We start from the raw sequence: 13,077 nt of genomic DNA on the forward strand, positions 1-13,077 counted from the left end.
TAGGTTAGAAAACCAATAACATATCGAACAGAAAGTGAAAATGGAATGGGAGATGTAACTTGACGGGTCTAGTTCATAACTATGACTGTTTGTAAATTTGCTGCTGTATGGGAAGTATGATTGTTTTAAATTTTTATTTTTATTTAATTTCATTTTAGAGAGTGTGTTTATAAAAGAAAAAAATAGATTCTATATATGTGTGTTGTCCTGCCACTGCTTGATAAGCAGATTTTTTTATCTATCTGATTACATTAGATTAATTAATCAAATATATGTCTGCAAACCAGCAAAATGCAGCCTTAAAAGTATTATTTTAACGAAATATGTGGCACTGTTACACAAATGACATGCCACTCATCATAATATTCATTGTGAACACAAGATATGGAAAATGTAACTTACACACTTAACCATATTTTGACAACAAGAAAAAGGTACTTTGATATGGAGGAGCTTCTATTGTTTTACTTTATCTTAACTGTATCTTTGTGCACAATGGGGCATGAATTGTCATCCATGAAGACAAATGCCTTGCCAATATGCTGCCGATGTGGTTGCACTATCGGTCGGAGGATGACATTCACATATCGTACAAGTGTTACGGCGCAATCCATGACCACCAGCTGCGTATGTCAGCCCCACACTATGCTACCCCAAAACAGCAGGGAACCTCCACCTTCCTGCATTCTCTGGACAGTGTGTGTAAGTCGTTCAGCCTGACAGGGTTGCCTCCAAACACATCTCCGATGATTCTCTGGTTGAAGATATATGCGACACTCATCGGTGAAGAGAATGTGATGCCAATCCTGAGCAGTCCATTCGGCAGGTTGTTGGGCCCATCTGTACCATGCTGCATGGTGTTATGGTTGAAAATATGGATCTTGCCATGGATGTTGGGTGTGAAGTTGTGCATCATGCAGCCTATTACACACAGCTTGAGTCATAACACGACGTCCTGTGGCAGCACGAAAAGTATTATTCAACATGGTGGTGTTGCTGTCAGGGTTCCTCTGAGCCATAATCCATAGGTAGCGGTCATCCACCTTGGGTGGCCTGAGTGAGGCATGTCATTGATAGTTCCTGTCTCTCTGTATCTCCTCCATGTCCAAACAACATCGTTTTGGTTCACTCTGAGACGCCTGGACACTTCCCTTGTTGAGAGCCTTTCCTGGCACAAAGTAACAATGCAGACACGATAAAACCGCAGTATTGACCGTCCAGGCATGGTTGAACTACAGACAACACAAGCCAATGGAGAAATCAGAACATTTCCGATATATTGTTCTGTTTGAGTTCAGTAGAGGGGTGACAGCAGCAGAGGCAGCCAGAAAAAATTATCCTATGTATGGGGATAATGCCCCTTGTCAAGGCACAGCAAGAAACTGGTTTTCTTGTTTTAAGGAGTATTGTTTTGACATTAGTGATTCTCCATGTTTAGGAAGAACTTCGGGGTTTCATGAAGACTGTGTAAATGCATTAATCCACAATGTCCATGTCAGTGTACACAAGAACTGGCATGTGTGATGAACTGTGATCATTCCACCATCCTGCCCCATTTGCATACAATGGGGAAGGTTTGAAAGTTGGTTGTATGGGTACCTCATGCTCTAAGCCAAAATCACAAAAATCAGTGGGTTTCACCAGAAAGACTATGTGAAATGATGTTACTCTGTGAAAACACCTGCCTGCATTCTGCTAGACTGTCAAAAAATGCTGTACAGAAGGTGGGTTGGGAAGTCATTCCACACCCATGTCATTCACTTGACATCACACTATTAGATTTACACCTTTTCTGCTTCTGTTTAACAGCCTTCAATGAGCCTCCTTTCCAGATGAAAAGGCACTCCAGACCTGGTTGGATGAGTTCTTTGCCTCAAAACCACAAAATTTCTACTGTTGCAGCATCGAAAGTTATCCAGCATTGTCAGACTATTATAAACAGTGAAGGAGACTATATTATTGGTGATTAAAGTCAGGTGTATCAGTTGTGATTATTGAATTTATGAAAAATGCTATTAACTTATCCAAAAACCTAGTATTATATGACAGAAGTAGCTCCTTTTCTCACAACAGTTTACCATAGGTTACTGCAGCAATCAAGGGTTGGAAAAATGCACCATCATTCCTATTTTGAAGAGGTGTTCAACAGGTCACTCATTATAGAATTATGGAATCCATTTTATGCTTGTATATTGTAACAGTCTTGATGAGCAAATGTCTTCCCTGTCAAAGTCAACAAGAATTCTACTAATACTGCTTTTATGAAACTCAGCTCATTTCATTTGTCCATGAGATCCAAAGCAGTAAGTAATGGTACCCTGGTTGATTCAGTTTTGCAGTGTAATACTACAAACCAAATATAAACTCATCAAGAACAGCCTTCTAACAGAACATAATACTTTTGAGTGAGAACTATCAAATTGTTTATGTTGATCCTGTCACTGTAGAGGAATTCAAATGGTTATCTGGTCTCTAAAAAGTAAGAATTCCAAAGGGGTGGATAATGCATCTAATAATTTAATGAAGTATTTAGATCTATGGATAAATGATATTTTTAATCGTTCAATTCAACAAGGCATTGTTAGTGAAAGACTCAAGTATGCCATTGTCAAGCCCCTATACAAAAAGGGTGATAAGACTGAGTTCACTAACTACCATCCTGTTTATTATTAACAGTTTCTCCAAAATACTAGAAAAAATAAATGCATGCTAGAGTTAATGAACACCTAGTTAGGAACAGTGTTATTAGCACGTGCCAATGTGGCTTTCAAAAGGGTAGATGCAGTGTTTGCGCCTTCAAAGAGGATGATGAAGTGTTTCCACTTCCAAATGAAGTCCTCGAGTCTCTAAAAAAAAAAAAAAAAAAAAAAAAAAAAAAAAAAACTTATCAAAAGCACTTACAAACTGCAAAATATTGAAGCAAGAAATCTAGAAATATAAGCAGTTTTATTATGAGAAAAAGATAATTACATCAGGCAGAAAATAAAAACAATATGGCATATAGTGATTATTTGTATAATCGATCTCTTGTCAGCAGAAGGTTTCCAGACTGGCTAAAATATGCTGAAGTTAGCCTCTTTACAAGAAGGGCGATAAAGAAATACTGTTAAACTATTGACCAATTTCACTTTTCCCAGACTTTGCAAAAATATTTATAAAGGTGTTCAAGCATCTTTCTAAGCATCTGACTGCAAAAAATATATTGTCCAAATCACAGTTTGGGTTCCTTAAGGGTTCTGATATAGAGAAGGCTTTTTACATGTACAGCGAGAATGTACTTAATTCATTAGATAACAATTAGAGGCTACTGGAATTTCTATGGCTGTCAAAAAGCCTTTGACTGTGTGAATCACTGCATTATCTTAAATAAATTAGAATATTATGATGTCAGCAGCAATGCTGCAAAATAATTCAAGCCTTGCCAGACTAACAGGAAATGAAGGGTATCATTGTGAAATACCTACATATAGTAAGCAATCAGTCTTCATCTGATTGGGAATTAATTAAATATGGTGCTCCTAAAGGCTCCATCTTGAGTCTGTCACTTTTTCTTGTGTACATTAAATGACGTCTTGTCTGTTACAGTGCCAGATGCTGTTTTTGTTTTGTTTGCAGATGATACAAACATTGCAATAAATAGAAAGTCAAGTGCAGATTTAGAAATGGCTGCTAATCAAATTTTCACTGATACTGATAAATGGTTTAAATCTAATTCAAAGTCATTAAACTTTGAAAAGAGCCAGTATGTGCAGTTAAGAACCTGTAAGAGATTACTTTCCAGCATGTGTATAACATATGTAAACATCCAGACAGAAGAGATTGACAATGTTAAATTTCTGGAATTCCAACTTGATAATGAATTTGTTTGTGAACAGTATATCACAGAACTGGTGAAGCACCTAAACAGGTTTGTATTTGCAATGGGAATGGTGCCAGATATATGAGATATAGATACAAAATACTTACATTCTTTGCTCACTTTCATTCTATTATGCATATGGGATCATATTCCCAGGTAAGTTTTTAGAGTACAAAAGCATGTAATAAGACTCATTTGTGGAGTAAATTCAAGAACATCGTGTAGAAACCTGTTCACATAACTGGGTATTCTAACCACTGCTTCACAGCATATTTATTCCTTAATAAAGTTTGTGGCAAATAGTATGTCTCTATTTCCAACCAATAGCTCAATACATAGTATCAATACTAGGAAGAAGAACACTCTCATAAAGACAGAAAATCACAAATTGTGGTCCAAAATGGTGTCCAGTATTAAGGAACACACATTTTCAATAAATTGCCAACAACCATTAAAAACTTGGTTTCAGATAAAGCACAGTTTAAACACAGTCTGGAAGACTTCTTGGTAGACCAATCCTTCTACTCTATAGATGGATATCTTAATAGGAACTTTTAGCCTAATTTATGTAAAAATGTCTGTTATATTTCAGTTTTGACAGCACTTGATCACAACAGTCAATCAATTAAGAGTGCATAACTATTTTTCATTCTGACAGTGTATTAATTCTGTAAATATTAGCAGTTCCAGTTTACTGTAATGTATTTACAGATATTGACTGTCTCCTGACAAACGATCAGGGAGGTGTGTATTATATTCAAATGTTCTGTGTTTTTTATGTTATATTTCCTGACATTTTCCACACCCATGAGAATCATCTCATTTTTGGATCCATGGAACAAAAACTGAATCTAATCTAATCTCTTAAACTGCAATATGTAACTGTATGTCCAACAAGATGTATTACATAACAGTATATGATGTTGAGACATGCTAAGTTATTAAATATAAGAACTATAAAAATGTAAGAAAACATGTACTTTAATAGGAAGTATTATATCAACCACTAAAAACATCTATACAGTGTATATTGCAATGTGGATGAATAAATAAATCAGTGACTCAGTCAATTAATGTATACATTGGTGGTTTCTCCTAACCTCAAGATAAGACCTTCAGTAACGATCCTTTATGAAAAATCAAAGTCCAGTGAAACATATAGACTTCATTAGTTTTAATAAAAAAATCAGACTTCATAAAACAGTTATAAATCACATACAATAATATATCTCATAATCTGCAATCAAACAACAAACGCAATAGGCTGTCAAGAATGATGTTACTGGAGAGCTGGGTAAAAGTAACAGTCACTTGTGATACTGCTGACATTACAAAGACAATATGACTCACTTCTTGATTAATTTATTGAAATGTAGGTTATTCACCAGAAAGAGAAGTCTACCACTGAGAAACGTATAGAAGATTCTAGGTTGTTCAGACAACTGGATGAAAATGACACATCATTGTTCATGTGAGCAGAAAGATATCTGTATGGTGCAAAAAGTGGCAATTGATCCTGAATAAAGAAAAGTGTGAAGTTATTCACATGAGTACTAAAAGAAATCTACTAAATTTCAATTATGTGATAAGTTACAGAAATCTGAAGGCTGTAAACTCAACTAAATACTTAGGGGTTACAATTACAAATATCCTACATTGGAATGATCACATAGATAATGTTGTGGGTGGAGCAAATCAAAGACTGCAATTCATTGGCAGAACACGTAGAAGGTGCAACAAGTCTACTAAAGAGACTGCTTACACCATGCTTTTCCGCTCTGTTCTGGAGTATTGCTGTGCAGTGTGGGATCCGCATCAGGTGGGACTGACGGATGACCTCAAAAAAGTATAAAGAAGGGCAGCTCATTTTGTATTATTGCAAAATAGGGGAGATAGTACCACAGACATGATATGTGAATTGGAGTGGCAATCATTAAAATAAAGGTGTTTTTCATTGCGACGGGATCTTCTCATGAAATTTCAATCACCAGTTTTCTTCTCCAATTGTGAAAACATTCTGTTGGCACCCACCTACATAGCAAGAAATGATCATCATGATAAAATAAATCAGGGCTCACACAGAAAAATTTAAGTGCTCGTTTTTCCTGCATGCCATTTGAGAGTGGAACACTACAGAGACAGCTTGAAGTGTTTCATTGAACCCTTTGGCAGGAACTTTATTGTGAATAGCAGAGTGATAAGTAGATGTAAATGTAGATGTAAAAAGTGTTGTCACTGACATTACGGTAACCTTAGGAAAGCTGAGCAACTAAAAAACATATAATATCTGCTGACTGTCAAATTTTGTTACCAAAAAGGTAATAAGCACTATATTACAACCACTTTGTTTTCTGATAAACTGGAATTTTATGACCTTATCCTTTCCAGCTAGCTTAACTATCACAATAATTACTCTCAACACCAGAAATGTGAAAAGTCAGTTCTTCTATACAAGAAAAGCGTCAAGTTATATGTTAATAAACGCCATCCAATTTCCCTTGCACTAGTTTTCTTAAAAATAATAGGCACCAAAAAAGCTATAAACACTTCAGTTGTGATGGGAGTCTGACTAGCCTGTTTCTGAAGCTGAGTGGTGAGCATGGCTTACTGCCATGTGGAGGACTTGGGTTCAGTTCCTGGTACTGCCAGGGAATGTTCCTTGATGGGAGGACTGGAATGGGATGCACACAGCCTCACAGACTGATTGTGGAGCTACTAGACAGAGTAATAGCAGTTCCAGCTCATGAAAACTGACAATGGCCAAGAGAGCAATGTGTTGACCCTATGCCCCTCCATTCCACATACAATGACACCACTAGCAGAGGAGACACAGTGGACATTTGGTGCTGATCGGTCTGCCACACTTGTGCACAAAATTTATGGAACTCTGACAAACTGTCAATAACTTACTGTTTTGTAGTGCAAACACACTGATGGTGAAAGATGTTGTTCAGTAATTTTAAGTGTCTTTGAAGAAAAACCATCTGTAGAAGCCCTGTTGATAGATCTGAACAAGGTATTTGATTATGCTGATCATCAAGTTCTGCTAGGTAAACTGTGACAGTATGTCATTCAACATTTAGAATTTTCTCTTATACAATCATATTTTAGTAATAGGAATCAAAAGGTAACCTTTTACAATAAAACTCTGTATTTCTAAATGTTTTAAGAGGTGTTCCACAAGATTACAAGCCTGGACTTTCCTTTTATGTGAATGGTCTGTATCATATTGTGCTTACTTGGTCTTTGTGCTGGTGATACAAGTTTCATTAAAACTGGGTATGACTTAGAGCAACTAATGTAGCAGAGCAAAAACAACCTTAGACTTACTGAAGAATTTATGAACTGAATAAATGAAGAACATACATTTTGTCTATATATTTGTATGTTTTTATTGTCATCCATATTAATATGTTTTACAGTTATCTAGCATAAACTGACTATTGATGTTTTTGCCATTGTGAGTAGAGTTATCTAGCTTACATTATTTCCATTAGTACTGTGCATTATTTACTTGTGCTATCTATCATGATACTGGTAACATGTGTAATGAATGAAGATGGATGAATAAATTGAAGCTGTGTCTCACCATTTAATAGGTGTGAGGGTACCATAGATGTAAGATGTGTGGATGAAAGTCCTAGGTCAATATCACAATTTTTCTTTACTCATTACTGGTTTTGGCTCATTACTGACCCATCTTCAGATCAATCTAAAATGTTGTTCAGTGTGTGACACTCATTACACATCATCATATTTTTCAGAGCTAAGTTGTCCTAGTTAAATAAAAAACCCTAAAGTGAAAATATTAGTTGGAAATGTTAATTGGCAATGTTAATCACTAATCAAATGTTGCTACAGTGCCCATTGTGTGTAAAAATGATCAACAGCAATGGTAGTTGGATTGCTCATCAGTCAAGGTAAACAACGTATCATTTCTAACAGTCATATCAACATGGAAGTGTCCGTTTGGCAGCTGTCAGCTAACTAATTAACTGAATTGGTGTCTTTAAAATAGGAGAGAAGGCTGGTCACTACTGTCCTGGTCTTGAGAATATTAATCAGCTCCTTTGACAAGGCTATGACTACCTAAAATTATGTCCAGAAATGAGATCCATTCAGTCTGAGATTTTGACGCAACTAGAAGAGCTTTTCATCACCTTCCCAAATCTCTGCAATATCCTTGCTATACCCTATGCTCTTTCTGCACCCATATCCCTAACCTGTGGCTCCTACCTTTGTGGTTGGCCCCACTGGAAGACATGCCCTATGCACCCTCCTGTCACCACCTACACCAATCCTACAACTGGCAAAACATATAATATCAAAGGGAGGACCACATGTGAAACGACATGTCATATACCAGATGTTATTTAAACATTGTTTGGCCTTTTACATTGGCTTGACTACCACCAAGTTATCAGTTTGGATGAATGGGCATAAGCATAGGGTGTATACTGGCAACACACAGTATCCTGATGCAGATCATACTCTACAACATGACAGTCAAAAGCTAGGTGCCCGTTTCACCACAGGTGTCATCCAGATTCTTCCCCCAGACACAGTTTCTCAGAACTCCATATGTGAAAACCAGCACTACAATGTGTCCTTGGTTCTCACCACACATCTGGCCTTAATCTACACTCATTTCTGCAGTCTCAGCTTTTCTTTTCTGTAACTATTTCTTTCTTCATCCCTTTTAGTTTTCTACATCTTTCATTTTCTGACCTGTCTATTTTTCTCCGTACCCCTCCCACCTCTATCACATATAATGCACTTAACGTTTTGCTCTTATTAACTCGTGCATGATATTTTAACAGTAATCTCTGTACTGCATATACTCTATCTTCCATCTCTAAGCTCTCAGGTTTTCAAATATCATCTGGAGCAGTCACCAACAATCTGTTTTTCCTTCTCATACCGTCCGGTAGGTCTCCTCCAATCCTGGATTTTGGGCATCTTTTCCAAACCCTACCCCTTTTCCTAAACCTCACCAGTAATTTTCCTTCACCCCTCTTCCTACCCCTTCAACCATTCTACCAGCAGAAGGAGCCACTGGCTCCAAAAGCTAGCAAACTATAATACCCTTTCTATGTGTTTTCTCCTGCCCCTGCTTGGTGAGTAGATTTTTTTATCTATCCAGTTATTTATATTCTGAGAAAGGGCAGATTGTTACAGCCTAGCACATGGGAACAAGCATCTTGGAAATGGAAAATCTTGTTGGCTTTTAGCATGATACTTTATGAACATTTAGGGAAAGTGGCTGAATGACAGTAAATATGTAGATCAGGGGCTTGTCTGCTCTGTAAAGCAGGATAGTTGGAAAGCTGTTGTAGATCTGACAATAGGGTACAATGCTGATACAAGATGTTTTTGGCACATTATTGAACATGGGGCTCTACAGTGGACAACTCTTGTGTGTTCCCATATTGGACCCAACAGTATTGCCAGTTATGATTACTGTGAGCACAGGATCCATGAGGTTTGACTGTGGATTGATAGAAAAGTGTTGCTGTCTGGATACACCATCATCAAGGTGAATGACTACTCAAACAATACACCATACCATGGACACAGGCCAGAGGGCAGTATTATGCTATGGGGGACATTCACCTGGGTTTTTGTGGGACCTATGTTAGTAATCAAATCCGCTATGACAGCTGTGGATTATGTGAACATACTGTGAGCCACCTGCATCCCTTCATGCTTAGTGCCTTCCTTGACAGCAATGGTACCTTCCAGCAGGATAACTGTATATGTCACAAGTTTACAGTCATCCTATAGTGGTTTAGGGGGGAATGTCAGGAAACTCACATTGATGTCTTGGTCACCAAATTTGCCTGATCAAAGCCTGATGAAACACCTCTATGAGGTATATGCTATCAGGTGCCAGCTTTGGTCCTTCTAATCACTGATTCATAATTTACACTAATTGTGTGATCTGTGCATAGACATTTGGTTGCACATAGTGCCAAAAGCCTGCCAAAGACTTTTCAGATCTGTGCCATGAAGAATTGTGGTATTGGTCCTAAAGTGGACCAACATGCTATTAAGCAAGTGATCATGTTGTTTTGACTCATCAATGTAAAAGTAACTCTCACACATTTTTAATGCTGGACTTACCTGTATACAGTCCACCCATCTGAGTTCTGACACCACTTGAGTTGTTGACAGCACTGCGGGAAAAAGAGCCATTGACTGGCATTGAGCGAAAGAAGGACCCAACAATGTTGCAAAGTCCCAGAGTTATCATCTCTTGAGTTGCATCCAGCATCTCACCATTTGCTGTTGACAGAGTTATCCATTAATAAATGTGACTAATATCAAATAATCTGACTTGATATCTACTAAAACATTTATACTATGCAGCTCCCAATAATTTTCATCTTTTAAAAACTTTAAATGAAATATGTCCTTCAGTAAAACAAGTAAATAAAGCTATTAATTACAAAGCTGAGAATTTCCCTCCACAAATCAGTGAACTGAGAGAGAACATGAAAGACTGTTGCATACTGGAAAAAACCCAACATTTTATATGCAGTCTAACCAACATTGAAGACCAAGAAAACATGGAGACTGTTACACTGCTGGGCTTCAAGATTGACAGCAGACTCTCCATGAATGATCACACTGCGTATGTATGCACCAAACTTTGTCATGTGATATACCTTCTGAGGAAGCTGAAGAGGGTAATAACTGGCCAATTTCTCACAATAGTCTACCATGCACTCTTCCACAGCCACATTAGCTATGGACTGTTGTTGTGGGGACACTCCTCAGGCAGCAAAGATGTGTTGCTATTACAAAAAAAAAAAAAAGCCATCAGGATCACATCCTCTAGCAAAAGACTGGACCACTGTAAGCCTATTTTCACCAGGCTAGGCATAAGGACTGTTTTTAGCCAGTATGTGTTTTTCTGCATTATTTATATAAAAGAAAATCAAAGGAATTTTAGCATAAGACACGAAATGCATAATCATGACACTCAATGTAAGAGGAACTTTGAAGTGCCAAGGTGTTGCCTATCAAGTACACAAGACAGCTTTCCAACAATCGCCCTAAAAATGTACAATCAATTGCCTCCAGAAGTGAAATCCCTGCCACCTGAATTATTTCAGAAAAAAATTGCTCAGGACTTGAAACAACATCCACTATATTCATTGGAAGAGTTTTTCAACAGTAGTTCTAGTGAATGGACAAAATAATGAATATGGTTATGTTTTATATATAATTTTCCCTAAATTTAATCTTCTTTTTATGTTCTCAGTTAACTGTATATTTAATTTTGTGTTTTACTTTAAGCACATATTTTTCCAACATGAAACTTTATGTGTGTGATCTACATGGTCTTGTAAACATTTTGCTTTATGGTATTTTCATTTGCTACTATGAAGTTTTACTTTCCTGTTTAGTTATATTTCATTTTCTTTATGTTCTATGTGTTTTTGTGCACTTCATAAATATTTTCTTTTATTTGTAATATAAATTTTGTATATGGTGTTGTATAAATGTTAGTTGATAAACATTGTATATGTGATGCAGTCTGTCCAGCCATGACTGGTAAACGACGAAGATATAGTAGTAAAGTAATAATACCCTTCAGAGATACTTAATTACAATACTATTTAACAAAATACAAACTGCTTGGAAAAAAAAATACAGAGATTCCTTGAATAACCTCAAAGCCTATCAAATAAGTGACTCAATCTGTGTTAGTAAAACAGCCTGGAAAATAATGTATAAGGAATGTGGGAAACAGCAGTCTAATGAACACATCAGCATAACATTAAAAGAAAACAACATAACAAATGACCAAAAAGAAGTGTGTGAGAAATTCATACAGATGTTTAATACGATTGGCACAACTGAAGCACATGATTGGACAGCCAATTTAAATGTTACAAAACCTAGCCATCTTTTTTCAGCCATGGCATTACTGAGAAGGACCACCTAGCAATCATTTAAAAACTTCAATCTAAAATGTCTTGTGGGTGGGATGGCATTTCACCTAAGCTGCTAAAGGAATACAGAGGAGACTTATTGAAGCCTCTGACACATCTAATAAATATCTCCCTTTGCCAAAGAGAATTCCCTGATCTTTTGAAAATCACTGAAATCCTACTGGTGTATAAGAAGGGAAAAAAGATCTGACATGAAAAACTATAGACCAATATCATTAACTTCAGAGCTTGTGAAATTATTTGAGAAAGTAATATTAAATCAATTTGAGTCATATTTCATCAAACATAGTCTATTTAACAATCTACAACATGGTTTTAGAACAGGAAGATCTACTGTTAACTGCAGTAACAATTTTTATACGTGAAATATTAAAGAAGCTAGATGAAGGAGACAAGGTAACAGGCACCTTCCTGTATACAAGTAAAGCTTTTGATAATGTGAATCACACAGTTCTATTGCACAAATTAGAAGCATATGGGATTAGAGGGGTACCCTTGCAACTACTTACATCCTATCTGAAAAACAGAAAACAGTGTGTCAAGCTAACTTATAAAAGGAATGAACAGTTGGTAACAGCCAAATCAACTCACAAGAAACCTCAATGTGGTGTGCCCCAAGGAAGTATATCAGGGCATTTTCTGTTTCTTGTGTGCATAAATGATTTAACTGAACCCCAAAACTGCAAGATTATAAGCTATGGCAATGACACACATTATGACAGCTGGGGTTATGATATGCAAACTGCTACAAACAGTAGATAAATCAATTATAATTTTCTGTCAAGTTATCTCACTGCAAATAAGCTAATCATAAAGAGAAAGAATACAGTGACAATGAAATTTATGCTTAGCTATAGTCACAATACAAATAGAACTCTATCTACACCTCCATTGGCCCTTAGCTACACAAAGAAACACAAATTTTTGGGAGTTAATTGTTGAACACATGTCATGGAAAGAACATATAGACCATATCTGTAAGAAAATCAGTATAAATGTGTATCTACTGAACAGGGACTCAGCTTTCCTGAATCGATAGCTTTGGAGTGATACGTCCACAACTACAGTATGGTATTGAGATATGGGGTGGGGTGCCAGCTGTCTATACAGACAAACTCTTCAGGCTACAAAAAAAGGCAGTAAGAGTGGTAGCCAAGGTAAACCAGAGAGAATTCATGGGACTCCATACATAGAATGTATGTGTCTTTTAATGGATATTCAGCTGAGATGAAATGAACATGCCAAATGAATAGTCAA

General features: G+C 36.7%; 1 protein-coding gene across 2 annotated transcripts in view; it reads right to left on the minus strand.

Moving 5' to 3' along the window:
* The window catches only part of LOC126162756 (sodium-independent sulfate anion transporter-like), a 323,935-nt gene that overhangs the window by 37,036 nt on the left and 273,822 nt on the right, over positions 1–13,077 (minus strand). For both annotated transcript variants that reach the window (XM_049919441.1, XM_049919440.1), the window contains exon 7: positions 9,983–10,144. In XM_049919441.1, the coding sequence (XP_049775398.1) occupies positions 9,983–10,144 (162 nt within the window). The remainder of the gene's footprint in view (positions 1–9,982; positions 10,145–13,077) is intronic.

This window comes from Schistocerca cancellata, chromosome 2, assembly GCF_023864275.1.
Source record: "Schistocerca cancellata isolate TAMUIC-IGC-003103 chromosome 2, iqSchCanc2.1, whole genome shotgun sequence".
NCBI lineage: Eukaryota > Metazoa > Arthropoda > Insecta > Orthoptera > Acrididae > Schistocerca > Schistocerca cancellata.